This window comes from Cydia splendana, chromosome 22 (genome assembly GCF_910591565.1).
Source record: "Cydia splendana chromosome 22, ilCydSple1.2, whole genome shotgun sequence".
Classification (NCBI taxonomy): domain Eukaryota; kingdom Metazoa; phylum Arthropoda; class Insecta; order Lepidoptera; family Tortricidae; genus Cydia; species Cydia splendana.
In genome coordinates this window covers 11661936-11689587 of record NC_085981.1, presented here as the reverse complement: position 1 = coordinate 11689587, position 27652 = coordinate 11661936, and the positions used below count along the sequence as shown (strand labels likewise).

The window sequence follows — 27652 nt, the reverse complement described above, 5'->3', positions numbered from 1 at the left end:
CTTATCAATCAAATTAGTATTATCGTATGATTATCGTGTTAATAATTTGTATTTTATTGTTTTAAATTTCTTTTTGAGTTATATTATTCAGATTGACTTTCACGGCTACAGCAAACATTGCCATTCGTCCGGGGAACGGGCTGCCGAGATGGACCAAAAATACAAAGTTGATAGCAAGTTCAAGGGATGGTGCCCGTAATAATGTGTGTGTGTGTGATAATTATACTTTAATGACTTTACAGATATAACCAATTCGGGAACTGTTTTCTCGCGTAATACGATACGACTCGACCAGGTAGGATTTTTTTCACAAATATCTGAACAATGTAAATTATAATGTAGTTAAAGTGCATGCTCAGATATTTTAGAGCTCAAGGGTTGCTCAAGATATGCTCAACCTCGGCCATGGCGACTGGCGAGAGCTATCGCAAGACCGGGAAACATGGCGTGATCTGGTGTCGGAAGCCAGGACTCATTTTCGGTCGTTGCGTCACCGTAGCCGTAGTAAGTAATATCAATATCCAGACAGGGAAATGGGGACTATTTACGTTTGTATGAAAATGCGATTTATGGGCGGTGGTCGTACATATTCGTCTTAAGGCGGAAATTAATCTAATGAACGTTTTTTCAATTGGGCTTATAAAAATAAATAATAATTTTGGGTTAGCATTTGAATCACGCATTATAGGGAGGGGCGGGGGGAAGGGTGGCATTTTATAGGGGTTGGTCACCCCTTTCAAACGACACCTGATTTGTGTCTAGGAGACGCGTAGTTTTTTTTTATAAGTGTTTGAAATTACGTGTGACGGAAGTGACGGAACGAAATACAGTGCCAGAGTCACCGTTAGGTACGACGACGAGCGAAGCGAGGAGGAGTGTTAGGTATATTGCGTTCACAACACACCCGACTCGCTGTCAAAAAAGAAATACAGTGGTCAAAAACATGTGTACGGACAAAGTGCTCAAAAATGTTTTTTTTAAAGTCCGAAATTTTCTAAGTCCAAATTGGTTACCATTTCGTACGCTTTGGTTGTATTATTGAACATAACCTCAAAAAATAAAAAAAATATTTACGTGGTAACTATTGATTTCCTAACTTTGGGGATGGGTTCGGGGGGTGTGTAATGATCGATATAAAAATAATTTATATATTTTCTGTAGATATAACAACATTTAATATAATTTCAGAAAATATAATAACTCATTTTGTATAATATACATTTGGTATATTATTAAAATGTTTAATATCATTTTATATAATTATATTTTGATATAACACTCATTTATTATAACGATCATGTGATATAATGCTCATTTATTATACAAGTATTATTATATAAGCATTATTCGGTATAATATAGGCATTTTTATGACGACATATGTAAATGTTTAACGCCTGATACTTTTTTTTTACAGCAAACACGTACAGACTAACAAGTATCGTCAGGCTTCCAATTTGAATCTAAAAAACATTCAATGTTTAATTTAAAAAAATATATATATATATATATCAATTTTTCTTTGCAAATTGGGTTATCTTTACCTAATCTAAACTTTTTTCCTTTCTTTTTATATAGGGGTCACAATTCCAACGTAACCTAACCTAGTATTCTGGTAGTGGTTTGTTTGTGTAATGGACGCAATTCTAACCTAACCTAACCTACTTTTCTGGTAGCGGTTCGTTTTGTGTAGGGGTCGCAGTTCTTAACCTAACCTAACCTAGTATTCTGGTAGCGGTTGGTTTTGTGTAGGGGTCGCAGTTCTTAACCTTACCTACCTAGTTATAAATAGCAGTTCGTTATACGTAGAAAGAGTATCGTTTTTTGTAGTGTGTAATAGTAAATGTGGAATTATATGTCTAATACATTATATCAACAAAGATTATAACAATTCTACTTTAGATGAAAATAACTTTATATCATATTCGGTATAGGAAATATGCATTATACTTCAAGAATGTTATGCTAAATGTTATTAGATCAATTAATCATTATATAAAATGATAATATATTAATATATATCATATGAAAATATATTAAGTGTTGTTATATCATTTAATAATTATACTAAATAAGCGTTATTGCAACTGATATTATAATAAAAATGTTTATAGCCATCGATACGCACCCGGGTTCCGGTGGGTTCCTACTCCCTCCCCCCTCCCTATAATGCGTAATTCAAATGCAACCCCATAATTTTATGTTGAAACAAGTTTTAAATAAATACCTACGTAGATGAAAAAATACAATCTTGCCTTTTATCAAATCACATCATTTTTTGAGAAATTTGCGAATTAAGTTATCCAAATATCGGTTACAAATAAGCAGTCCCTATCACAGTTATAAACCCTGGCAGGGTTCAATACATAATAATATCGGTATTTAACTAAACATAAGACAAAGTCTTTATTTCATTTACGCGAGCGGAGCTGCGGGCCCGTCTAGTTGAAAATAAAATTCAGCCTCTAACCCCCTAAATTTCCCCCTAAAATCAGAAATAAGCAGTTTTGACTTATTCACAGTGTTAGTGATGGTACTTGCCATAACTATTCCAAATTGTAGGTACCTACATCAAACGGTCTTTGAGAAAAACGCATTTAACCGATTTGCAAGACCGAAGTGATCCCATAAGAGCACCGTGAACAAAGTTTTGTACGGTGCTCTAAAAAGGCTATCATAATTTCAATACTGACCGTGCACCAACTTCTTTCGCTCATCCCATGGACCTTCCTCCTCGTCCTTTAATAGCGCCACTATACCATAGTACGTGCGGTCATACTGTTCTTCCCCAAATCCGTAATAGAACTAAAACAAAATAAAACGCCAAATAAAGAATAGGGGGATTAGTCCAAAACAGTGACATGGGGTAAAACAAGGACACGGCAGTTTTTTTTACCCCTTGTCTAACGTGTGTAAACTATCTAAGTAGCCTTAATAATTTCAGTCTGACCAACGCTTTGGTCACTGCTGCCTACCATCTTGGTATACTTAAGTTTATTTATAAGTTTGTCAAAAAAAGTTGAATGACGCGCGTGCCGACGTATAGAAACTAAACAAGGAGAACATTTTAGCGGTGCCTGATATAAAAATTCCGGGTGCATTACATTTGTTATAATTACATTTCATATATTATAGTTTGATATATCGTTATTTTGAATAACGTAATAAATGGCATACTACCGTAATACCTAATTAACGGTATACATAATGTTATTATTGGTATAATGGTCATAAGGTATATTTACACTTCGTCTAATATACATTGCCATAATTATTACATACTCTAAAGCATATTATTTGTTATAACAAGTGACATCACATAATTATTTATGTAGCATAATAGTTGCATGACATAAATGGGTTAGGTTAGGTTGGAACTGCGACTCCGCACAAACGAATAATTACCTAACAAAAGGAGGGTTAGGTTAGGTTAGAACTTTGACCCTCCGTAGAATAAAATTTTCTATCAAAAAAGTGGTTTAGGTTAGGTTTGAACTGCGGCCCTCGCAGAACGAAAACCGTGAAAAATAGGTTAGGTTAGGTTAGAACTGCGACCTCCCTAGAATAAAATAGCTAGCAAAAGCAGTAGGCCTGCGTACTAGTTATAAAAAGTATGTAAAACTTTACAGTATCAGTAAATGAAATATGACAAAAAATGTTATACGATATATGTATTTATACTTGATAAAATTGTATGAAGTATTACGTTATACAAAAATATAATATAACAAATGTCGTTATAAAACATGTCTATATACTATTTGAAAATTATATTACATTAGACATTATATCAATGACAGTTTAGATGAAATCACTATATAATAAAGGAAACGTATAATAAAAATTACATTATAACATACAATAATATATCAAATGGCGTTATAACAAATGTATGATAGTTTTTTTATAATTATATTAAACATTACACACCCAAAAATTCCATATAATTCATCACTGTACCAATTTGTCGTACGTTGACGTACCTAAGTACCTACAAATTGTATTTTTATTGCGATTATGTGATTATGGGGTGAGTAGGGACAAAACTGACATTCAAACCTCGATAAAACTTTATTTTTACATGTGGCAAACTGATTTTTATACATAATAAATATTCCGGTCGTTTGAATTGAATTTTTTTATGATTTTGTGTAGTTCAATTTCATAACTTTAAAGATAAATACGAAATATTAGGAAATCCCAGCTCACCCGTAGCGTAGTAGGGGTCAGGAGGGATTTCCTACTAAGGTGAGTGTTGAAAATTGTTGGATCGATACTTTGGGATTATGAACATTATAATAGCTTGATTTGTTATTAGAATATATAATTTTCGTAGGAGTAGCCTGTAAAAACCATCTCACCACTCTGTTATCCCTCCTCACCCCATTTATAACCCAACTGCCCTCGTAATCCCTATTCACCCCAGTTTTACGGTATACTGTAAACTATTTATTTTAAAATTACAAAAAATATATATTCAAAATGAGGTCTTTCATTTGATATGTGACACAATATAGTTTAAATAACATTTTGTTTTCTCATTTACTCCCCAAAAGTGGCCTCCATGTTTAAAATTCATTTGTTTACCTACGTAGGTTGTCCGTCTTTGGGTCACGAATTTACACATGTGTACCAAATTTCAACTTATTCGTCCAGTACTGTTGGAGAAAATGGGCTGTGACAGACGGACAGACAGACAGAGAGACAGACGAGACGTACGAGTAATCCTATAAGGGTTCCGTTTTTTCCTTTTGAGGTACGGAACCCTAAAAATGGGCCCATAAAGTGTGTACCTACTGGTCGGGACCCTGAAGAACTTAACGAGTTCCATTTGATTGATTTTTTTAGTAACATAATGGGCAAAATCGGGTATAGGATTTAATATACACTGTTACGGACAAGGCATGGGATAAAACCGGACAAAATAGAGATTTATATGTTGATTGTTTTTGTCCACGTATGATAATCTAAATAGTGATCAGACTAATAGTTAATTAAGTCAATTACACAGAGACTAGTAAAGTTCGTAGATTTTAATAAAACTAAGATTTTTGTTAACTTTTCCCTTAACGTCACGGTTCTATCCCACTTTCACTTTAATATTTGTTTGTACACCTGTAAAGGTAGAGTCTTGGCGAGTCCGTGAAATATTGTTACAATAGTAATTACTGGCAATGTAACCCATTTCTCAAAAAGCAATAAAGATTATGATTATGATTATGATTATGATTTTCCCCTACAGTAATATTCTTCGATAAAATGTAATTTGATTGGCTTAAACGTCGTGTACAGTCACCACACGGTATTGTTTTTACATTATTACAGGTTGAACCGCTCTTTAAGACGGAGTGCAATTTGTATGGGAAGTGCACGCCGACTGCACACCAACTGCAACGTCGGCGTGCAGTTCTCATACAAGTTGCAGTCGGGTTGCACTCCGTCTGTACCGGCCCTAAGATATAGAGGAGTCGTGTGGTTTGGAAAGTATATATTATTTTATAAACAAGTGCAAGAACATGAGAGTTACGCCGATGGTGAATAGGAATCTACTGACGGCCTGATTCTAATTTTAATATACGTCAAAATTTAGATCTAGATCCGATCCATATCGTATTTAGATCAAATTTTTGGCGTATATGAAATAAGAATCAGGCCGTTAGTATAAGGTGTTTCTACGTGAAGCGTCACGCCACCTACCATCCTCTTAAATCTGGAACCGATACTCCTGCTCCGCGCGAGCACGATCCAGCACGGTCCTCTCGTCGCTATTTTCATGTCAATGAACCCCGACGTGGTCACGGGGAACCACGTTACATTCTCATTCACCGCTGACTCGGTGTACACCGCTGCAACAACACTTAACTTGAAGCAACTGTACTATCAGAAAGCAGAAGGCCTATCGCGTACATCGAATATCGTAAATTTCGAGTAACTATCTCGTTTACTCCAGTTAAGGCGAAATAAGTGACATAGATAGTTGCTCGAAATTTCCGATATTAGCATGCATTATTCGCACTAGGTCGAGCCTGTAACAGGAGCAATGAGCTATAAACTACTTAAACTGTAAAGTGTAGACTGTATTTAGAACTGAACTCCTCAAACTGACTAACATTTGTCCCTTCAAGTGGCGCCAGCGAAAACGCGAAAAGTAGTCAAGTAGCGCCGCGGATTTGCTCAAAAGCAGTCACGTGGCGGGGCCCCGGTGGGTGGTCAGCGCAGATTAAGAGAATTTAACAAAATCGTCGATTTAAGCTTTTCTATGTTTGAAAGTATATTAAATCACATATCGTTATAACAAGCGTTAATTACGCTATTTGAATATAGCAATTAAATTATTATAATGTTTATACATTTGGCCAGACCTAATCGAACTCCGCTCCGGAAGAATGACGGTATGTTATCCTTGTCTAAGTCGCTACCTAATTTTGGGCGTTAGAAGAGCGTTACTATACTTAAATGCGTTCAATTTCACCTCTAAATACGGCAACACCGAGGCAACACCTCATTAACCACTGACTGGTGGCCGACAGTTTACTGGTTTTCGCATTGATCCGTGAGTGGTGGGCCGCCAGTTTACTACTTTTCGATCCAACCATTAACTGGTTGACCACCACTTGAAGGGTTAAGCGACTTTAAAAAGAAATCTGGAGTTTTGATTGTTAGTACACCTTAAAGTTGATATAAAGACGCAATGTATTAGTAGGTACTGCGGTACTCACTGACAGTGCCGTGCCTGCAGCTGGCGACGTGCTCGTCGCAGGTGTGGTAGGCGATGAGGTCGTGGTTGAAGGTACTGCGGTACTCACTGACAGTGCCGTGCCTGCAGCTCGCGACGTGCACGGCGCAGGTGTGGTAGGCGGTGAGGTCGTGGTTGAAGGTACTGCGGTACTCACAGACAGTGCCGTGCCTGCAGCTCGCGACGTGCACGGCGCAGGTGTGGTAGGCGGTGAGGTCGTGGTTGAAGGTACTGCGGTACTCACTGACAGTGCCGTGCCTGCAGCTGGCGACGTGCTCGTCGCAGGTGTGGTAGGCGATGAGGTCGTGGTTGAAGGTACTGCGGTACTCACTGACAGTGCCGTCCCGGCAATTCGCGTCTTGCATTTCGCAGAAGTTTTCAAATGTATGATGTGCGGTCAAATCATGATTGCCTGCACATATTTTTTCCCTGCAACACTCAAACAATCACTACCCTGCTTAGCCTAGTTGCTATAGTTGGGCTCATACCAGAATTGCCAGATTGACTTTGCAGTTAGCCCGAGTATATTACATAAGTATCTATCTAATCTATCTATATATAATACCTTTAACCGAGCAATTCTTGTTTATTTATTTATATGTTTATTTATTTATATATATGTCGCAGTACGATAGATAAAGCCGTAATATAGTTATAACCCTAGGGATATAATTATATGTCGTAACATAGTTATACGAAAGCGATTCATTACTATCTTACTAGGAATATAACTATAATACGTCTTTAGTTTAGTGATATAGTTATATTACTGGATTAAGTTTAGTGAAATAATTGTAGGTAGGAGTGCGGCGGTGCGGCGGAGGTATAGTTATATCCGTAGGGATATAGTTATATGCCGTATAGTACGTATTATAATCATTTTCCTAGTAAGATAGTAATTGTAGGTAGGAGTGCGGCGGTGCGGCGAAGGTCTAGTTATATCCCTAGGGATACAGTTATATGCCGTATAGTACGTATTATAATCATATTCCTAGTAAATTAGTAATATCTTACTAGGAATATAACTATAATACGTTTCTAGTTTAGTAATATAGTTATTTTACTGGATTATGTTCAGTATTATAATTGTAGCAGTGTAGTGCGGGGGTGCGGCGGAGTCGGCGGCGGGGGGGTAAATATACTTACTGTTTTCTTTGATTCCCTGGCAGATTTATAACCATTTAACCACATTAGTTTAGTCAAATACCGTATTATAATCATATTCCTAGTAAGATAGTAATATCTTACTAGGAATGTGATTACAATACGTATTATACGGCATATAACTATATCCCTACGGATATAACTATACCTCCGCCGCACCGCCGCACTCCTACCTACAATTATTTCACTAAACTTAATCCAGTAATATAACTATATCACTAAACTAAAGACGTATTATAGTTATATTCCTAGTAAGATAGTAATGAATCGCTTTCGTATAACTATGTTACGACACATAATTATATCCCTAGGGTTATAACTATATAACGGCTTTATCTATCGTACTGCGACATATATGTATATTTCGGGGATCTCGGAAACGGCTCTAAGATTTCGATGAAATTTGCAATATGTGGGTTTTCGGGGGTGATAAATCGATCTAGCTAGGTCTTATCCTTGGGAAAACGCGCATTTTTGAGTTTTTATATGTTTTACGAGTCAAGCCCGGTCTCCCAGATATTATTATTGAATAAACATAGCGACTTAGCGATTACCTATTGAAATAACTATGTATTATATCTGTGCCTCCAATGTAAAAGGGTTAAACTCGAGTTTGTCCAAATTACAAATTTTGCCAGTAAAAGGTTTATTTCATGAAACTACATCTTTTGTGCTGACACCCACTGCCCTATGACTTCTAATTGCTGAGATATCGATTGTGCAAAAGGATTAAACTTTGCCAAAAATCACAACCATTATGTTCAAAACGATTTATTTTTATATAATCTCGTTTAAAAAATTTGTTACTTAAGAATCGTGTTACGAACGATGGTTAAATTAAAGTTTAATCTTAGTGAATAAAATACATTTCAAGAAACATTTCGTGTAAAGAAATCTAAATTCACTTAGATCTATTTCAACTACCGAGTCTAGTTCGTGAATGACGGTAAAACTTAAGTTTTTTTATTATTCACAAACATTTTTAAGACGTCATGATGTGTAAAGGGATATAAATAATTTACTTTGACCGTTTTTCACCATCTAGTTTCGCTAAATTGAGTTAATGATTATGGTTAATGTTCACTTAGATTCCTTTCCGTATATTTTTTTTAGTAACAATAACAAAACAAAGATGGGGAAGTAAGACAAACAAGTACAACTGCCCTGTTGTCAGTACAACACTACTATAGTACAACATTACTCTGTTGAAATTTTGAATGGTTCAGTAACCATTAACAATTTCAACAGAGTAATTAAGTATATTAAATCACTCTTTAATTACATTGATATTATTCTTTTTGGTTTGTTTTTTTTACCATCAATCTACAAAAAATGCAATATTTAGTTCCCAAAATGGTTTCTTTACACAATACAAAAGTTCAAAAAGATTTTAGCAACACTAGAGAAAGTGCAGTTTAACCTTTTCACACATTCATAATTTTTGTGAAAAGGGATATAAGTTCTTTTTGAAAGCCAATATTTCCGTTACTTTCACATGTCAGGTTAATTTAAATGACAAATTATAATTCACGACTTAAACTATCTAAACTAAAAACAAAAACCTAATTTTTTAGAAACAATGTAGAGAAAACACGGTTTGAAACGTTTTTCGGCCATGCTGAAAAATTTCATTTTTTGAGTTTAACCCTTTTACACTGGAGGCACAGATATTAAAATAAATTCAAAACGCCTTACGCTATATGCCAAAAAACAAACATGTACTAAAAATGCCTTATCATTTGGGAAAAGAGCTGATACTCTTCAAACTCGGATCTGTTTCTAGCAAACATGTATTTGTTTAAGGGGTAAACTCCCCTCCCCCTCCACCCTCCTCCGCCCCTACTTACTTGCTGAATATACCGCAGTACTCGGTGGTGTTGCAGCGTTCTAACTCCGCCTTCCTGACAAGGAAACACATTTATTCATTACATTTTATTTATACCAAGCAATTCAATTCGTTTATTGCAAAATACTAAACATATGCCACCGATAGTTCATTCTTTCCTAAATTTTTAAATAAAGATGATTGGCTTCTTCAGTCAGCGACAAAATCCTCTATTGAGTTTTTTTTAATGGTAATCGAAGGGCTGATATAGACGGCGCGCGAACTCGCATGCGATTTTAGTTACATTGCGGACTGTTGGTTACGTCCAATTGAACCGACCGATCAAAACCCGCAATAGTATGAAACTCGCATGCGAGTTCTCGCATCGTCTAAAACAGCCCATGTCAATGTCAATTTCAATTGAGTATCGAGAAACAAACTACATATTCTGGTTTAACGATGCTTTTGGATCAAAATATTATAAATAAATAAATAACTATTAGGGGACATCTTACACAGATCAACCTAGCCCCAAACTAAGCAAAGCTTGTACTATGGCTGTTAGGCGACGATATACATACTTATATAGATAACCCAGGACCATCGGCTTCGCAGGCTGGGTCACTACCCACTAGGCCAGACCGGTCGTCAATTATGTAATTGTGATTTATCTCTAATAAATGAATTCAGAAAATACATAAATATAACATGAGATAGATGTAGACCCAGTGCCGGCCCTACATGTATTAGACCCAGAGCCGGTCCTACTTAGACCCAGTGCTTATATATTTTTATTATTAATAGTAAATCATGATTAAGAAAAAGCGCTGGTGGCCTAGCGGTAAGAGCGTGCGACTTGCAATCCGGAGGTCGCAGGTTCAAACCCCGGCTCGTACCAATGAGTTTTTCGGAACTTATGTACGAAATATCATTTTGGTATTTACCAGTCGCTTTTCGGTGAAGGAAAACATCGTGAGGAAACCGGACTAATCCCAATAAGGCCTAGTTTCCCCTCTGGGTTGGAAGGTCATATGGCAGTCGCTTTCGTAAAAACTAGTGCCTACGTCAATTCTTGGGATTAGTTATCAAGCGAACCCCAGGCTCCCAAGAGCCGTGGAAAAATGCAGGGATAACGCGAGGAAGAAGAGTAAATCTTGATTAAAATTATATTAACAACAAGGATACAATATAACATTTTATTTATAGATAACAGCAATTTACGCGTTAAACATATTTTCTAACAAAACTCAGATTACCTGCCGACCAGTGCGGGTACTAGCTGTAGACTGTAGACCTAGTGCCGGTTCTACCACCTGTAGACGCACTCGCCGCCTGCCCTGGATGGCATGGGTGTTCTAGACTCGCGACCGCAGCGACTCCCGCTGTCCAGCCACACCGTCGCGTCGGGCGGTACCACTGTAGATGTAGACCCAGTGCCAGCCCTACCTGTAGACCAAGTGCCGGTCCTACTTAGACCCAGTGCCGATCATACCTGTACACCCAATCTCCCCCTGGCCAATATTGTTCGAAACCAATATTGGCATGTATATTTGCCCCTTTCGGCCGCAATAGTTCGCCGCTGTCCTCTTGCTCGCTGGACGCCGCTTTGTTGCGAGTTGCATTCTTATTGTCGTTATTTTTGGCATCTCGTCGAACCCTGTAAGAGTGTATGGCAGTATAAGATATAGTTTTTTAGGGCTAGCCAGGATGACAATCGTTTGTCGAGAAACGCTAATTAAAAGTAAAAAGTAGGTATATATTCGCTTCTTGGGAAACATGTCACACCATACAAAATATATATTCTCTCCTTGGGAAACATAGTGACACTATACAAAATGTATATTCTCTCCTTGGGAAACATAGTGACTGTTTAGGCGTTAAGGTTCATTTTGGAGTGAAGGTGTTAGAAGAAATTAAAACAGGTCCATACGCTTATGACTATTTATTGCAACTAAACCAGCGGCCGGTCAACTCATCATAGGTACATATAGGTATGCAGTATGCATGTATAGGTGCGTACAGGTAATCAAAATTCGACTTAACATACCGCCTACCAAAAGCAACAGTTTTTAAACTAAGCTCTAGAATGAGTAAGAAAACATTCGTTAACCTAAACCATAAAATAACACTAGGTACATTGTAAACTTTAACCGAAAAGCATAAGTTACGTAAGGCATAAAAATCTAAAGTCGATTAAGTTTACATTAAGAGTTAAGTTAACAAATAACAGTCCTGCAAACTGTGAAACCAAATCATTATAAAAACTATAAGTCTTTACTCAGTACAATAGGTAGGCACAAACTTAAACTACACTATCGGCGCTAATTATTTATACTAAAATATGTAGGTACATTTTATTCGTTAGAAACACAATATCTATCTATGGTCGGGCCTTAGAGAATATTATAATCTCACAAACAAGTTAGCTTGGTGCTAATTACGTGCTACATAACTAGTCAAGCTAGGTACCCACAAATATATACTAACTATTAACCAATAATAATGTTAAGAAATAAACAAAATCCCATCACCCAGCTGCTCGTTTACCTTTGAGAGATATACGTACATATGTTATCCACAATAAGCAAACTACTTTGAATCTTACATTCATAGAAATAAAGTGTAATTTTCCATAGTTCATGTTTTCTAGTTATATCGTCTCGCTTCTAAATAATGTAAATTGAGCAGTTTAACAAAATAATTAAACCAAATAGATTACAAATAGATGAACTAATGATTGTTTAATAACTATTTGTAATGTAATCTCACATATTAGCATGTAACAAGTAGGTAAGATATTATAACACATTTTTACGTACTTACAACTATAAACTTATTTTATTTTACAAAACAACATCTTGTTTGCCAACGTAATTTGATTAGATTCAATTGTAATGGACTGTATGGATTGTTTTAGGTACATTTTACTACAAACTTGATGTTAGCTAAACAGACAATATCTTTAATAAATAATGTTTAGTTTAAGTACGAACATAGAAACTCGTATACCTACATCTTAGATTTTAAAACTATCCAATGAAAATGAACACACTCGAGTATGATTCTTATGCTAACATAATAAGATATCTTTTTTGTAATGTTTAATGTTGGCGAAATAATACCGGAGTGGTTTATTTGTTAAATAACTATCTAAATCATCCCAACGTTTACAAGTTATGTCTAGGTAAGTATTTAAGTATACTTAGTATATGCATATGTATTGAGATACGCAACGGGAAAGCGATTATCTAATGATCGTTTAACTTTATTCGCGACTAAGTATATGTCTGATTGGGTTGATTAGAGGTTTTGCCTGGTAAGTAAATAAGTAGGTATTTACTTTAAACTTTAATTAGGTGTATTTTAAAAGACTGACCGCCCACCCTGTTATACTCGGGTTTGTACATCTCGATGGTGACATACAAGTATACGGCCTATACTAAAGTCATGGTAAGCGGACACTGTAGCCTAATTATCGGGGTGTTTTGGCAAAAGTACTAATTTAGACAAGGGCCTCTTCAAAAGGTTGTTTCCTTTACACTGCACAGTAACAACACGCACCAGCTGATCAGGTCCTGGATGTAAGGCTGTTATCTTTCCTAATAGCCACTTTGCCGGCGGCATGTCATCCTCCTTGATTACAACGATATCTCCAACAGTTGGCGGATTCACTGTGTCCTGCCACTTGTAACGTTGTTGTAAGGTGTTTAGGTATTCCGCTTTCCATCTTCTCCAAAAATCTTGCGTCTGTTTTTGTATAAGCTGCCATCTGGTCAGCATGTTAACATTTCTATTTTCATAGTTTATATCCGGAACGCTAGTTACCGGTTCTCCGATCAAAAAATGACCAGGTGTAAGTGGATTTAAGGTGTCTAACGTTTCATCTAAATGTGACAAAGGCCTTGAATTACAACAAGACTCAATTTGAGCCAGCTGAGTTGCCATCTCTTCGTATGTCAGCTTTGAGGTGCCATTAACACGATTTAGATGCCTTTTTACCGAGCGTACGCCAGCTTCCCAAAGTCCACCAAAGTTGGGAGCCTTCGGGGGAATAAAATGCCAGGTTGTGCCATCATTGGCTAATAGTTCCGCTATTTCCTTAGTTACACTTGAGTTGCTTTTTGCGAACATATCTCTTAGCTCTTTGTCGGCTTTTACAAAATTAGTCCCGTTGTCGCTCCAAAGATGTAAGCAGCGGCCTCTTCTGGCAACAAATCTACGGAAAGCTGCAATGAAAGCTTGTGCTGTGAGGTCCGTCACAGCCTCCAAATGTATCGCTCGGGTGGACATGCAGATGAAAAGACAAATATATCCCTTTGTCGACGTGTGACCGCGACCCTTCGATGTCCTCAACTGCACAGGTCCTGCGTAGTCTACTCCACTGTTAAGGAACGCACGATGAGGCGTAACCCTCGGGGCGGGCAACTGGCCCATCAGTTGCTGTTGAGTTTTAGCCTTTTCCACAATACATGTCCTGCAACTGTGGGTAACTTGTCTGACAGCTGCCTTTAGACTAATAATCCAATATTTGCTTCTAATGTATGTCATCATAGCCAGTATGTCTCCGTGCAATGTTCTGAGATGCGCTTCTTTTATCAGCAGTTTTGTGATATGTTGCTTACTGGGAATGATGATAGGGTGTTTTGCTTGTTCTGCTATGGAAGAGTTGTTAAGGCGGCCACCGACCCTCAACAGACCACGTTCATCTAAGTATGGAGTCAGCGTGATTAAAGAACTCTTTGCCTTAATTTTACCATTCTTTTTCAGGTCTTTAATTTCATCTTCATATATCGAATATTGGTAGTATCTTATACATCTCATTTCTATTTCTTCCATTTCAGCTGCTGTCAAATAATCTTCTCGACTTGTCTTATTTTTCCAGTTTATAAATCTTCGGCATTGAGCTAGAACTCTCTTCAACTTTGTCAAGGATGAGAACCTTTCCCAGATAGGAGTGTCACCTAGGTTAATGTGAAACGTCTTCTTCATTTCTAAACTTGTTGGTAGAATGTCAACTCTAGTGAACTCAGTATCTTTGTCTTTCAGGCACTCTGGTCCAGTCCACCATAGTCCATTATCTACTATTTCTCTTGCTCTGATTCCTCTAGAGGCCAGATCAGCAGGGTTGTCTCTTGACTGAACATGTCGCCATCTGTCATTGTCAATTATTTGTATGATTTCTGAGACTCTGTTGCCCACAAAAACTTGCCATCGGCTTGGCTGAGACTGTAACCAGGCTAGGACCACCATCGAATCTGTCCAGGCATATGTCTTCTCCATCGGTATCTTCAGTAAGTTGGAGAGCTCATGCAATAGTTTTGCAAGCAAGACTGCTGCGCACAGTTCTAATTTCGGGATACTCAACTGCTTCAGTGGCGCCACTTTTGTTTTCGCTGCTATCATTGTAATATGGACTTCGTCATTCTGATCAACGACTCTCACATAAGCTACTGCGGCGTAGGCCACTGATGATGCGTCAGCGAACCCATGCAGTTGTATATCCTTGCAGCCTGCTGTGATTTTCATCCACCGTGGGATTCCTATCATTTGCAGCTCGTTCAGCTCATCTCGGTAAGTAACCCATTCGTTAACTATTTCTGCGGGCAGTTCTTCATCCCATCCATGGTTGCAAAGCCATAATTTCTGTATCATGACCTTCGCTGTTATGACGACTGGAGCCAGCCATCCTAAGGGATCGAAGAGACTCGCCACATCCGATAATACTAACCTTTTTGTTACAGGATTCCTGAGTTCCGGTAAGTTCACAGTAATCTTAAAGGTGTCTTCGTTCCTGTCCCAGGTAAGTCCAAGTATCTTTATTACCTTATCTAGCTTTATTTCTAGACTGTTCACTGTTTCTTTACTGTCACTAACCTCTTGTAAGTACTTTAACAACTCCTCAGAGTTGCTTGACCATTTTTGCATGTGAAAGCCCCCTGCTTTTAATAACTTATTAACTTCATTACATATTACTTTCATTTCAGATAAGTCTTCATGGCCAGTCATCAAGTCGTCCATGTAGAAGGAGTCCTTGACCACTGCTGCGCCTCGTGGATACCTTTCAGATTCATCGTCAGCGAGTTGAAGAAGCGTTCGTACTGCTAACCAAGGTGCCGCAGCGGTCCCAAAAGTGACTGTTAACAGCTGATAACTTTCCAAGATGCCAGAAGCTTCATCTCGCCACACTATCCGCTGTAAATCGGTATGGTTGTTTGTCATTTTTACTTGACGATACATCTTAACTATATCGCCTACCACACAGATTTTGTGACATCTCCAGCGAATGCTAAGGCTGCGTAGATCAGGTTGCAAGGTAGGTCCCACTAGCATGCTGTCATTTAAGGATCTAACGTTGGAACCCTTCGACGACGCATCGTATACTATCCTTACCTTTGTAGTGTCCTTATCCTCACGAATTACAGGGTGGTGGGCTAGGTAAATAGCTTCCCTTTCATCTTCCTTCTCTACCTTCTTCATATGCCCTAAATTCAAATATTCATTGATGACCTTTGTGTATTCTTCTTTCAGTTTGCCATTTCTCTGGAACTTTCTTTCTATTTATTGGAACCTAGTAATTGCTTGTTGCTTTGTTTCACCACAAAGCTTTATTGTTTCTTCTTTAGTTTGTTTCAGGGGCAGATGCACTTTATACCTTCCTGTTTCATCCCTTACCGTTGTATTTTTGTAGATTTCTTCACAACTTTCTTCCTCCTTAGACCAAGCTTTCTTGGTTGTGTAAAGTTCTGTTTCCAATTCCCAGAATTTTCTTAGTAGATTGTTATCTTCCTCGACCTGTCTTGTGATGTGAAAACTCCTGACATTATGAGACCTGCTTGATTTTACCTCAATATCACCTGACAAGATCCACCCGAGACGGGTGTGCTGCGCGATTACGTCGCCTGGCCCCCTAATCAAACCATTGTCCATTATCTTAGCATAGATTTTCGCACTAAGTAAAATATCTATCCTACCTGGTACGTTGAAGGTGGGGTCAGCCAGTTGTATATCCTTAAGCTTTGGCCAAGTATAACCTCTAATTTCCCTTTCAGGTAACAAACGCGTTATAGACCTCAACACATATGCATTGTTTACATTAAATGAGAAATTTGTATCATATCTAGACGTAATCTGTAAATCTACTAAGTGCTTAAGAGATGTGCGATTACCTTCACCAACACCAAACATGACGCCGCTGATCTCGTTTTTCTTTAAACCTAATAAATCGATGACTCTTGATGTTACTAGTGACACCTCTGAACCTGGATCAATGAGCGCACGGAAGACGTGTGACTGACCTGAACTCGATGTGACGTCTACCAGTGCTGTGGCTAACCATATATTCTCATCAGGCTGTTCTCCGCTTGTCACATGCGCTGTGACCTTGGTGACAAACTTTTCTTCGTTTGTGTGAGCAGGCGGATCCTCTTTCGTTGCAGTTGTAACCTGTTTGTCTTCACTTACTGTCTTCTTCTCTCTATGTAATAAGGAGTGGTGTTTTCTCTTGCAGATTTGACATGTCGTGCGTTGTTTGCATTTAAACACAGTGTGATTAGGTATGAGGCAATTAAAGCACAAGTTGTTGCCTTGAACGTAGCTGTATCTCTCTTCAATCCACATCTTATACATCTCATTTCTATTTCTTCCATTTCAGCTGCTGTCAAATAATCTTCTCGACTTGTCTTATTTTTCCAGTTTATAAATCTTCGGCATTGAGCTAGTACTCTCTTCAACTTTGTCAAGGATGAGAACCTTTCCCAGATAGGAGTGTCACCTAGGTTAATGTGAAACGTCTTCTTCATTTCTAAACTTGTTGGTAGAATGTCAACTCTAGTGAACTCAGTATCTTTGTCTTTCAGCCACTCTGGTCCAGTCCACCATAGTCCATTATCGACTATTTCTCTTGCTCTGATTCCTCTAGAGGCCAGATCAGCAGGGTTGTCTCTTGACTGAACATGTCGCCATCTGTCATTGTCAATTATTTGTATGATTTCTGAGACTCTGTTGCCCACAAAAACTTGCCATCGGCTTGGCTGAGACTGTAACCAGGCTAGGACCACCATCGAATCTGTCCAGGCATATGTCTTCTCCATCGGTATCTTCAGTAAGTTGGAGAGCTCATGCAATAGTTTTGCAAGCAAGACTGCTGCGCACAGTTCTAATTTCGGGATACTCAACTGCTTCAGTGGCGCCACTTTTGTTTTCGCTGCTATCATTGTAATATGGACTTCGTCATTCTGATCAACGACTCTCACATAAGCTACTGCGGCGTAGGCCACTGATGATGCGTCAGCGAACCCATGCAGTGGTATATCCTTGCAGCCTGCTGTGATTTTCATCCACCGTGGGATTCCTATCATTTGCAGCTCGTTCAGCTCATCTCGGTAAGTAACCCATTCGTTAACTATTTCTGCGGGCAGTTCTTCATCCCATCCATGGTTGCAAAGCCATAATTTTTGTATCATGACCTTCGCTGTTATGACGACTGGAGCCAGCCATCCTAAGGGATCGAAGAGACTCGCCACATCCGATAATACTAACCTTTTTGTTACAGGATTCCTGAGTTCCGGTAAGTTCACAGTAATCTTAAAGGTGTCTTCGTTCCTGTCCCAGGTAAGTCCAAGTATCTTTATTACCTTATCTAGCTTTATTTCTAGACTGTTCACTGTTTCTTTACTGTCACTAACCTCTTGTAAGTACTTTAACAACTCCTCAGAGTTGCTTGACCATTTTTGCATGTGAAAGCCCCCTGCTTTTAATAACTTATTAACTTCATTACATATTACTTTCATTTCAGATAAGTCTTCATGGCCAGTCATCAAGTCGTCCATGTAGAAGGAGTCCTTGACCACTGCTGCGCCTCGTGGATACCTTTCAGATTCATCGTCAGCGAGTTGAAGAAGCGTTCGTACTGCTAACCAAGGTGCCGCTAAACTGCTTACAATGATGTATGTAGTGCTTTTCCTTGCAGAAGGTGCATTGCAGATCGTCGTTGCTAGCCGTTGTGTGATATGACTTCGGTTTAACACTCGGTGGTTGTTTGTAACTTCTATTTGCAGGTTCTACCATCTCTAATGTGCGAAACCGTGTTTCCAAGAACTGCTTCAGTCTTTCAAATCCAGGTAAGCCATCACAACTGTCTTCACTAATTGTCTCTTCCCATTGTTTATGACTGCTGACATCTAGCTTAGATATGACGACAAACGTGACGATTGCATCCCACTGATCGGTAGGCAAACCTAAATTCTTCAGCACGTTCATACATTCTACAGTGGTATCTAACAGCTGTTTAATCGCGGAGGCCGATTCCTGAGATAACTCTCGTTGTCCAAAAAACTTCTTAAAAACTGTATTCGCAATATATCTCTTGTTGTTATATCTCTTTTTCAGAATCGCCCATGCCTCGGTATAATTTTCTCCGGTGATACAAAACTGCCGCAATAATACTTCAGCATCGCCCGTCAGACTACTTTTCAGGTAGTGTAATTTCTGCACATTTTCTAATGACGAGTTATTATGAATTAATGCCACAAAAAGGTCGTGAAATGATTGCCACTCTGTATAATTCCCATTAAAAGTCGGTATGGAAATTCTAGGCAAACGGACTTCACTATTGGATGTACTTGTGTTACTCACAGTTTGTTTGGACGTGTCCACCTTTGCGGTTTCAGAACTAAGCTTCAATAAAACCGTCCTCAACTCTCCTTTGTATGTATAAAACAACTCCTCAAACTGGTCAAACATATCCTCGGAGAAGTACGGAAGTAATTGTCTGTCTTCTACGGAAATCGATAAAAGTATTTTCTCGTGAACTATCTTAAATTCCTTCCAATAATTATCTAACGTATCCATTCTTCCTTGTACATATCCAATAGTTATCCTCTCCTTAGGCGACTTTTTGTAGTTGCTATAAGCCTTTTCTATTTTTTCATAAGTGTCTTTCTGAAGTAGTATACGTTTTTCTATCTGCTCCATTGTGTAATTTCACTACTACGATATCACCAAATTAAATACCGAATCACCAAGTTCGTGTAGGGTAAGCGCATAAGTACGTAGGTAAGTACGCGCTGCTTATAATATAAGTACGTAATGTCCACTGATATATTATTTTGCCGCTGTTTATGTATAAATGCACTATTCCACTGTCCTTTGAAACATGCCAAATCACTCAGTTCAATTTAGTTTGTACAATAACGGTTGTAGAAACATTTGGTTGTAAATCCTAAATTTACCAGTCTATATCGTTCTTTTCACTTTAATTCACTTAAACACATTTTAATCCGTTATATTGTCCACTTTTTTGCACTGATTTGTCCATATTTAACTCCAAATTACATTAAATTCACTCCGCGCAATAGGTCACCGTAAATGATATCCGTGGTCGATGGACCATAATGTTTAGGCGTTAAGGTTCATTTTGGAGTGAAGGTGTTAGAAGAAATTAAAACAGGTCCATACGCTTATGACTATTTATTGCAACTAAAACAGCGGCCGGTCAACTCATCATAGGTACATATAGGTATGCAGTATGCATGTATAGGTGCGTACAGGTAATCAAAATTCGACTTAACATACCGCCTACCAAAAACAACAGTTTTTAAACTAAGCTCTAGAATGAGTAAGAAAACATTCGTTAACCTAAACCATAAAATAACACTAGGTACATTGTAAACTTTAACCGAAAAGCATAAGTTACGTAAGGCATAAAAATCTAAAGTCGATTAAGTTTACATTAAGAGTTAAGTTAACAAATAACAGTCCTGCAAACTGTGAAACCAAATCATTATAAAAACTATAAGTCTTTACTCAGTACAATAGGTAGGCACAAACTTAAACTACACTATCGGCGCTAATTATTTATACTAAAATATGTAGGTACATTTTATTCGTTAGAAACACAATATCTATCTATGGTCGGGCCTTAGAGAATATTATAATCTCACAAACAAGTTAGCTTGGTGCTAATTACGTGCTACATAACTAGTCAAGCTAGGTACCCACAAATATATACTAACTATTAACCAATAATAATGTTAAGAAATAAACAAAATCCCATCACCCAGCTGCTCGTTTACCTTTGAGAGATATACGTACATATGTTATCCACAATAAGCAAACTACTTTGAATCTTACATTCATAGAAATAAAGTGTAATTTTCCATAGTTCATGTTTTCTAGTTATATCGTCTCGCTTCTAAATAATGTAAATTGAGCAGTTTAACAAAATAATTAAACCAAATAGATTACAAATAGATGAACTAATGATTGTTTAATAACTATTTGTAATGTAATCTCACATATTAGCATGTAACAAGTAGGTAAGATATTATAACACATTTTTACGTACTTACAACTATAAACTTATTTTATTTTACAAAACAACATCTTGTTTGCCAACGTAATTTGATTAGATTCAATTGTAATGGACTGTATGGATTGTTTTAGGTACATTTCACTACAAACTTGATGTTAGCTAAACAGACAATATCTTTAATAAATAATGTTTAGTTTAAGTACGAACATAGAAACTCGTATACCTACATCTTAGATTTTAAAACTATCCAATGAAAATGAACACTCGAGTATGATTCTTATGCTAACATAATAAGATATCTTTTTGTGTAATGTTTAATGTTGGCGAAATAATACCGGAGTGGTTTATTTGTTAAATAACTATCTAAATCATCCCAACGTTTACAAGTTATGTCTAGGTAAGTATTTAAGTATACTTAGTATATGCATATGTATTGAGATACGCAACGGGAAAGCGATTATCTAATGATCGTTTAACTTTATTCGCGACTAAGTATATGTCTGATTGGGTTGATTAGAGGTTTTGCCTGGTAAGTAAATAAGTAGGTATTTACTTTAAACTTTAATTAGGTGTATTTTAAAAGACTGACCGCCCACCCTGTTATACTCGGGTTTGTACATCTCGATGGTGACATACAAGTATACGGCCTATACTAAAGTCATGGTAAGCGGACACTGTAGCCTAATTATCGGGGTGTTTTGGCAAAAGTACTAATTTAGACAAGGGCCTCTTCAAAAGGTTGTTTCCTTTACACTGCACAGTAACAACACGCACCAGCTGATCAGGTCCTGTATGTAAGGCTGTTATCTTTCCTAATAGCCACTTTGCCGGCGGCATGTCATCCTCCTTGATTACAACGATATCTCCAACAGTTGGCGGATTCACTGTGTCCTGCCACTTGTAACGTTGTTGTAAGGTGTTTAGGTATTCCGCTTTCCATCTTCTCCAAAAATCTTGCGTCTGTTTTTGTATAAGCTGCCATCTGGTCAGCATGTTAACATTTCTATTTTCATAGTTTATATCCGGAACGCTAGTTACCGGTTCTCCGATCAAAAAATGACCAGGTGTAAGTGGATTTAAGGTGTCTAACGTTTCATCTAAATGTGACAAAGGCCTTGAATTACAACAAGACTCAATTTGAGCCAGCTGAGTTGCCATCTCTTCGTATGTCAGCTTTGAGGTGCCATTAACACGATTTAGATGCCTTTTTACCGAGCGTACGCCAGCTTCCCAAAGTCCACCAAAGTTGGGAGCCTTCGGGGGAATAAAATGCCAGGTTGTGCCATCATTGGCTAATAGTTCCGCTATTTCCTTAGTTACACTTGAGTTGCTTTTTGCGAACATATCTCTTAGCTCTTTGTCGGCTTTTACAAAATTAGTCCCGTTGTCGCTCCAAAGATGTAAGCAGCGGCCTCTTCTGGCAACAAATCTACGGAAAGCTGCAATGAAAGCTTGTGCTGTGAGGTCCGTCACAGCCTCCAAATGTATCGCTCGGGTGGACATGCAGATGAAAAGACAAATATATCCCTTTGTCGACGTGTGACCGCGACCCTTCGATGTCCTCAACTGCACAGGTCCTGCGTAGTCTACTCCACTGTTAAGGAACGCACGATGAGGCGTAACCCTCGGGGCGGGCAACTGGCCCATCAGTTGCTGTTGAGTTTTAGCCTTTTCCACAATACATGTCCTGCAACTGTGGGTAACTTGTCTGACAGCTGCCTTTAGACTAATAATCCAATATTTGCTTCTAATGTATGTCATCATAGCCAGTATGTCTCCGTGCAATGTTCTGAGATGCGCTTCTTTTATCAGCAGTTTTGTGATATGTTGCTTACTGGGAATGATGATAGGGTGTTTTGCTTGTTCTGCTATGGAAGAGTTGTTAAGGCGGCCACCGACCCTCAACAGACCACGTTCATCTAAGTATGGAGTCAGCGTGATTAAAGAACTCTTTGCCTTAATTTTACCATTCTTTTTCAGGTCTTTAATTTCATCTTCATATATCGAATATTGGTAGTATCTTATACATCTCATTTCTATTTCTTCCATTTCAGCTGCTGTCAAATAATCTTCTCGACTTGTCTTATTTTTCCAGTTTATAAATCTTCGGCATTGAGCTAGTACTCTCTTCAACTTTGTCAAGGATGAGAACCTTTCCCAGATAGGAGTGTCACCTAGGTTAATGTGAAACGTCTTCTTCATTTCTAAACTTGTTGGTAGAATGTCAACTCTAGTGAACTCAGTATCTTTGTCTTTCAGCCACTCTGGTCCAGTCCACCATAGTCCATTATCGACTATTTCTCTTGCTCTGATTCCTCTAGAGGCCAGATCAGCAGGGTTGTCTCTTGACTGAACATGTCGCCATCTGTCATTGTCAATTATTTGTATGATTTCTGAGACTCTGTTGCCCACAAAAACTTGCCATCGGCTTGGCTGAGACTGTAACCAGGCTAGGACCACCATCGAATCTGTCCAGGCATATGTCTTCTCCATCGGTATCTTCAGTAAGTTGGAGAGCTCATGCAATAGTTTTGCAAGCAAGACTGCTGCGCACAGTTCTAATTTCGGGATACTCAACTGCTTCAGTGGCGCCACTTTTGTTTTCGCTGCTATCATTGTAATATGGACTTCGTCATTCTGATCAACGACTCTCACATAAGCTACTGCGGCGTAGGCCACTGATGATGCGTCAGCGAACCCATGCAGTTGTATATCCTTGCAGCCTGCTGTGATTTTCATCCACCGTGGGATTCCTATCATTTGCAGCTCGTTCAGCTCATCTCGGTAAGTAACCCATTCGTTAACTATTTCTGCGGGCAGTTCTTCATCCCATCCATGGTTGCAAAGCCATAATTTCTGTATCATGACCTTCGCTGTTATGACGACTGGAGCCAGCCATCCTAAGGGATCGAAGAGACTCGCCACATCCGATAATACTAACCTTTTTGTTACAGGATTCCTGAGTTCCGGTAAGTTCACAGTAATCTTAAAGGTGTCTTCGTTCCTGTCCCAGGTAAGTCCAAGTATCTTTATTACCTTATCTAGCTTTATTTCTAGACTGTTCACTGTTTCTTTACTGTCACTAACCTCTTGTAAGTACTTTAACAACTCCTCAGAGTTGCTTGACCATTTTTGCATGTGAAAGCCCCCTGCTTTTAATAACTTATTAACTTCATTACATATTACTTTCATTTCAGATAAGTCTTCATGGCCAGTCATCAAGTCGTCCATGTAGAAGGAGTCCTTGACCACTGCTGCGCCTCGTGGATACCTTTCAGATTCATCGTCAGCGAGTTGAAGAAGCGTTCGTACTGCTAACCAAGGTGCCGCAGCGGTCCCAAAAGTGACTGTTAACAGCTGATAACTTTCCAAGATGCCAGAAGCTTCATCTCGCCACACTATCCGCTGTAAATCGGTATGGTTGTTTGTCATTTTTACTTGACGATACATCTTAACTATATCGCCTACCACACAGATTTTGTGACATCTCCAGCGAATGATAAGGCTGCGTAGATCAGGTTGCAAGGTAGGTCCCACTAGCATGCTGTCATTTAAGGATCTACCGTTGGAACCCTTCGACGACGCATCGTATACTATCCTTACCTTTGTAGTGTCCTTATCCTCACGAATTACAGGGTGGTGGGCTAGGTAAATAGCTTCCCTTTCATCTTCCTTCTCTACCTTCTTCATATGCCCTAAATTCAAATATTCATTGATGACCTTTGTGTATTCTTCTTTCAGTTTGCCATTTCTCTGGAACTTTCTTTCTATTTGTTGGAACCTAGTAATTGCTTGTTGCTTTGTTTCACCACAAAGCTTTATTGTTTCTTCTTTAGTTTGTTTCAGGGGCAGATGCACTTCATACCTTCCTGTTTCATCCCTTACCGTTGTATTTTTGTAGATTTCTTCACAACTTTCTTCCTCCTTAGACCAAGCTTTCTTGGTTGTGTAAAGTTCTGTTTCCAATTCCCAGAATTTTCTTAGTAGATTGTTATCTTCCTCGACCTGTCTTGTGATGTGAAAACTCCTGACATTATGAGACCTGCTTGATTTTACCTCAATATCACCTGACAAGATCCACCCGAGACGGGTGTGCTGCGCGATTACGTCGCCTGGCCCCCTAATCAAACCATTGTCCATTATCTTAGCATAGATTTTCGCACTAAGTAAAATATCTATCCTACCTGGTACGTTGAAGGTGGGGTCAGCCAGTTGTATATCCTTAAGCTGTGGCCAAGTATAACCTCTAATTTCCCTTTCAGGTAACAAACGCGTTATAGACCTCAACACATATGCATTGTTTACATTAAATGAGAAATTTGTATCATATCTAGACGTAATCTGTAAATCTACTAAGTGCTTAAGAGATGTGCGATTACCTTCACCAACACCAAACATGACGCCGCTGATCTCGTTTTTCTTTAAACCTAATAAATCGACGACTCTTGATGTTACTAGTGACACCTCTGAACCTGGATCAATGAGCGCACGGAAGACGTGTGACTGACCTGAACTCGATGTGACGTCTACCAGTGCTGTGGCTAACCATATATTCTCATCAGGCTGTTCTCCGCTTGCCACATGCGCTGTGACCTTGGTGACAAACTTTTCTTCGTTTGTGTGAGCAGGCGGATCCTCTTTCGTTGCAGTTGTAACCTGTTTGTCTTCACTTACTGTCTTCTTCTCTCTATGTAATAAGGAGTGGTGTTTTCTCTTGCAGATTTGACATGTCGTGCGTTGTTTGCATTTAAACACAGTGTGATTAGGTATGAGGCAATTAAAGCACAAGTTGTTGCATTGAACGTAGCTGTATCTCTCTTCAATAGGTAGCTTGCTAAACTGCTTACAATGATGTATGTAGTGCTTTTCCTTGCAGAAGGTGCATTGCAGATCGTCGTTGCTAGCCGTTGTGTGAAATGACTTCGGTTTAACACTCGGTGGTTGTTTGTAACTTCTATTTGCAGGTTCTACCATCTCTAATGTGCGAAACCGTGTTTCCAAGAACTGCTTCAGTCTTTCAAATCCAGGTAAGCCATCACAACTGTCTTCACTAATTGTCTCTTCCCATTGTTTATGACTGCTGACATCTAGCTTAGATATGACGACAAACGTGACGATTGCATCCCACTGATCGGTAGGCAAACCTAAATTCTTCAGCACGTTCATACATTCTACAGTGGTATCTAACAGCTGTTTAATCGCGGAGGCCGATTCCTGAGATAACTCTCGTTGTCCAAAAAACTTCTTAAAAACTGTATTCGCAATATATCTCTTGTTGTTATATCTCTTTTTCAGAATCGCCCATGCCTCGGTATAATTTTCTCCGGTGATACAAAACTGCCGCAATAATACTTCAGCATCGCCCGTCAGACTACTTTTCAGGTAGTGTAATTTCTGCACATTTTCTAATGACGAGTTATTATGAATTAATGCCACAAAAAGGTCGTGAAATGATTGCCACTCTGTATAATTCCCATTAAAAGTCGGTATGGAAATTCTAGGCAAACGGACTTCACTATTGGATGTACTTGTGTTACTCACAGTTTGTTTGGACGTGTCCACCTTTGCGGTTTCAGAACTAAGCTTCAATAAAACCGTCCTCAACTCTCCTTTGTATGTATAAAACAACTCCTCAAACTGGTCAAACATATCCTCGGAGAAGTACGGAAGTAATTGTCTGTCTTCTACGGAAATCGATAAAAGTATTTTCTCGTGAACTATCTTAAATTCCTTCCAATAATTATCTAACGTATCCATTCTTCCTTGTACATATCCAATAGTTATCCTCTCCTTAGGCGACTTTTTGTAGTTGCTATAAGCCTTTTCTATTTTTTCATAAGTGTCTTTCTGAAGTAGTATACGTTTTTCTATCTGCTCCATTGTGTAATTTCACTACTACGATATCACCAAATTAAATACCGAATCACCAAGTTCGTGTAGGGTAAGCGCATAAGTACGTAGGTAAGTACGCGCTGCTTATAATATAAGTACGTAATGTCCACTGATATATGTGACGTTCCACGGGAAAAGGTACCTTATGAGGGTTTCTAGTTTCGGAGATATGAAATGTTTTGTAAAGAGGTGAAAAAATGCTCAATTTTTTTTTATTGTGTGATCTGAAACCTTAATGCGTAACGTTTGTTTACCTGTTTTTATTTTTGTTATAAGTTAGTTATAAGCCTAGTAATGTCGTCTCAGAGTTTAGTAGAAAAGGTACCTTATGGAAAAAAGATTGAAAATTCCCAAAAAAACTAGTCAATACGGGAAAAGAAGTTTGGTAGTTCTCTACCAATTTCCTGTATTAGCATTCTGCAAAACTAATTTGATAATTTCAGTTCTGGTTGGGGCGCCTCGCAAATATTATGACCGTACATAGACCGACATCACAAATCCAAGTAGTCTGCTATTATACCAAAGTTACTCTCGTCAAGTCTTTCTTAACTAGAATAATCTTCATTTGGTTTGGTCGCATGCAGTAAATCAGCCATTGGTTTGCTGAAAAATGCCAATACCCGACGCATTACCTAATGGAATATCTGAGGTCATTGAACCTCAATGCCGCTTATCTTCAATAGAAACCGAAATATATTATTGATAAGAAATAGACGATTTATACC

General features: G+C 38.4%; 4 protein-coding genes across 4 annotated transcripts in view; 1 reads left to right on the top strand and 3 right to left on the bottom strand.

Moving 5' to 3' along the window:
• LOC134801497 (uncharacterized) overlaps positions 1-27652 on the top strand; it is a 318534-nt gene that overhangs the window by 83959 nt on the left and 206923 nt on the right. The gene's annotated exons all lie outside the window — the stretch shown is intronic.
• The window catches only part of LOC134801644 (uncharacterized), an 85827-nt gene that overhangs the window by 35543 nt on the left and 22632 nt on the right, over positions 1-27652 (bottom strand). The window contains exons 3-7 of the mRNA XM_063774263.1: positions 11217-11381; positions 9747-9800; positions 7067-7164; positions 5697-5845; positions 2693-2804 (exon numbers count right to left, since the gene is read on the bottom strand). Of these exons, the coding sequence (XP_063630333.1) occupies positions 2693-2804; positions 5697-5845; positions 7067-7164; positions 9747-9800; positions 11217-11381 (578 nt within the window). The remainder of the gene's footprint in view (positions 1-2692; positions 2805-5696; positions 5846-7066; positions 7165-9746; positions 9801-11216; positions 11382-27652) is intronic.
• LOC134801613 (uncharacterized) lies at positions 12868-17325 on the bottom strand. Its single transcript, XM_063774228.1, has 2 exons — positions 15158-17325; positions 12868-15088 (listed from the first exon to the last, which is right to left on the bottom strand). Exons 1-2 carry the CDS (start codon positions 16199-16201, stop codon positions 13193-13195), a joined length of 2940 nt encoding a protein of 979 aa, XP_063630298.1. The 5' UTR covers positions 16202-17325; the 3' UTR covers positions 12868-13192.
• LOC134801610 (uncharacterized) lies at positions 21308-26951 on the bottom strand. The gene is made up of 2 exons (XM_063774226.1): positions 23682-26951; positions 21308-23612 (listed from the first exon to the last, which is right to left on the bottom strand). The coding sequence occupies exons 1-2, from the start codon at positions 26913-26915 to the stop codon at positions 21717-21719; spliced, it is 5130 nt and encodes a 1709-aa protein (XP_063630296.1). The 5' UTR covers positions 26916-26951; the 3' UTR covers positions 21308-21716.